Source organism: Bison bison, unplaced genomic scaffold (assembly GCF_000754665.1).
Source record: "Bison bison bison isolate TAMUID 2011002044 unplaced genomic scaffold, Bison_UMD1.0 scf7180017864173, whole genome shotgun sequence".
NCBI classification, from domain to species: domain Eukaryota; kingdom Metazoa; phylum Chordata; class Mammalia; order Artiodactyla; family Bovidae; genus Bison; species Bison bison.
In genome coordinates this window covers 334,731-336,604 of record NW_011494745.1, presented here as the reverse complement: position 1 = coordinate 336,604, position 1,874 = coordinate 334,731, and the positions used below count along the sequence as shown (strand labels likewise).

The following is a 1,874-nucleotide window of genomic DNA, read 5'->3' as shown; positions in this document are numbered from 1 at the left end:
GGAGGTCCAGTGGTTAGGACTTCCAGGGAGGAGGCCGGAGGCGGGGCCACGTCCATCCACGAGGAGGCTGGGGACTGGCCCTCGTCCACCCGGGAGGAAGGCGCGTCCCAGCGAGGGTCAGGGGCCCCGTCGGCTGCAGAGGGACCAGGAAGACCTGCTTCTCGGGGGCCGGGGGACGACCCGAGCTCCTCCCCGAGCCCGATGGGCAGTGGGGCGGACTATCCTCTGGAGTCCTCACCAACAGCAGGGCACCCACCTGCACCAGCCTTGCCGCACGTGGAGACACACGGGGAACGGGAGCCCCCTCCGCCCACGCGGGAGGCCGCCCTGCGCGTCCTGGAGCCGGTCCTGGGGCAGGAGCAGCCAGCGCCCCCAGACCAGCCCTGCGTCCTGTTCGTCGACGCCCCCGAGCCTGGGCAGGCGCTGTCTGCCGAGGAGGACCCCGTGGCCCTGGCCCTGGCCGAGACCACCCGATCCAGGACAGCTGTTCAAGATCCCTGCCGGGCATCCCCCGAGCCCGCGGGGCCCGAGAGTGGCTCCCAGTGGCTGGATGACCTGCTGGCCTCGCCCCCGCCCAGCACACGGCGCAGCGCCCCGTCTGAGCTGAAGGGCGCTCCGCCCCCCAGCGCCTGCTCCGAGGTGAGGGGGGCCCTGGGCGGGGTTTGGAACGGAAGTCAAGGGCTTCTGGGGGCCTCTTGTTTCAACACGGATGCCTTGTGTTGAGAGTTTGGGATCCAGCCGTGAGCAGCCACCTCTGCCCCCGCCGCTGCCCTGGAGGTCCGTACCGTCTGCTCAGCTGGCGGAGCAGAGAGAGTGGGCTGCTACTTAGAGTCTAGTCTGAGTCCGCATCTGACCCCGGCTTCCACCAGCTGAGTGGTCTCGGTAACGTACCCAGACGTCCAAGCTTCAGAGACCTTTCACAACGATGACATTTGCCTCATAGACTTAGGGGCTTCCCTTGTGGCACTGCTAGTTAAAAATCTGCCTGCCAGTGTGGGAGACAGAGGTTCAATCCCTGGGTCGGGAAGATCCCCTGGAGGAGGGCATGGCAACCCACTCCAGTACTCTTGTCTGGAAAATTCCATGGATGGAGGAGCCTGGTAGGCTGCAGTCCGTGCGGCCGCAGAGTCGGACAGGACTGAGCGACCGAGGACACTTAGGCTTGTGTTGTGGGCAAGACAGAAGTGGAAAGCGCTGGATGCAGGGCTTGGCACCCTTGAGCGTTCGGTCCGTGAGGACTGGTGGTTTCATGAAGGGCACCAACAGAGCCAGTTAGACGTGCGTCCTGGACCCAGACGGCCGAGTTGCTGTCTTGGCCCTGTTCCTGGCCCAAGTGTGAGCTTGAACACGTGACTTTCCTGCCCGCACCTCAGTTTCTGCGTCTGTAAAATGGGGAGAATGGTGCTGGGCTCTACCTCGCAGGGTGATGGCTGCAGTGCCTGTGAAGTACTCAGACTAGCGCCCATCACAAGTGCTTGGGAGTGTTGGATCTTGCGAGTGTTCTTACTGTGAAGTTCAGATTTGCTTTCGTAGAGGCCCAGAGGAGGCGGAGCCTTGTGCAAAGGTTACCCAGTAAGCTGGCAGCCGGGCTAGGGCCAGAGCACCGATTCCAGGGCCAGTGCCCTTTCTCCTACCGGGCTGCCCAGTAGTCTCAGGGATGGGATCCAGGTGGCGATAGAAACGTACTTTTAGGGGCGGGGCTGGGAGGAGGGAGGAGCCGGGGGCCTCTGGGCGGGGCCTGGGGGACGAGCAGGAAGGAGTTAAGGCCGCTGGGCTCGCGCGGTAGGTGTGTCCGTCCGCGGTAGGTGTGTCCGTCCCGGGATGCGGTGACTCAACTGGCTCCCGGGCGGGGCCGCTGAGAGCTGCAGCTGCTG

General features: G+C 64.7%; 1 protein-coding gene across 1 annotated transcript in view; it reads left to right on the top strand.

The window, feature by feature from the left end:
* Nucleotides 1-1,874, top strand: part of TNKS1BP1 (tankyrase 1 binding protein 1, 182kDa) — a 23,912-nt gene that overhangs the window by 11,031 nt on the left and 11,007 nt on the right. Inside the window, exon 7 of the mRNA XM_010842228.1 lies at nucleotides 27-639. Coding sequence (XP_010840530.1) covers nucleotides 27-639 — 613 coding nt within the window. The remainder of the gene's footprint in view (nucleotides 1-26; nucleotides 640-1,874) is intronic.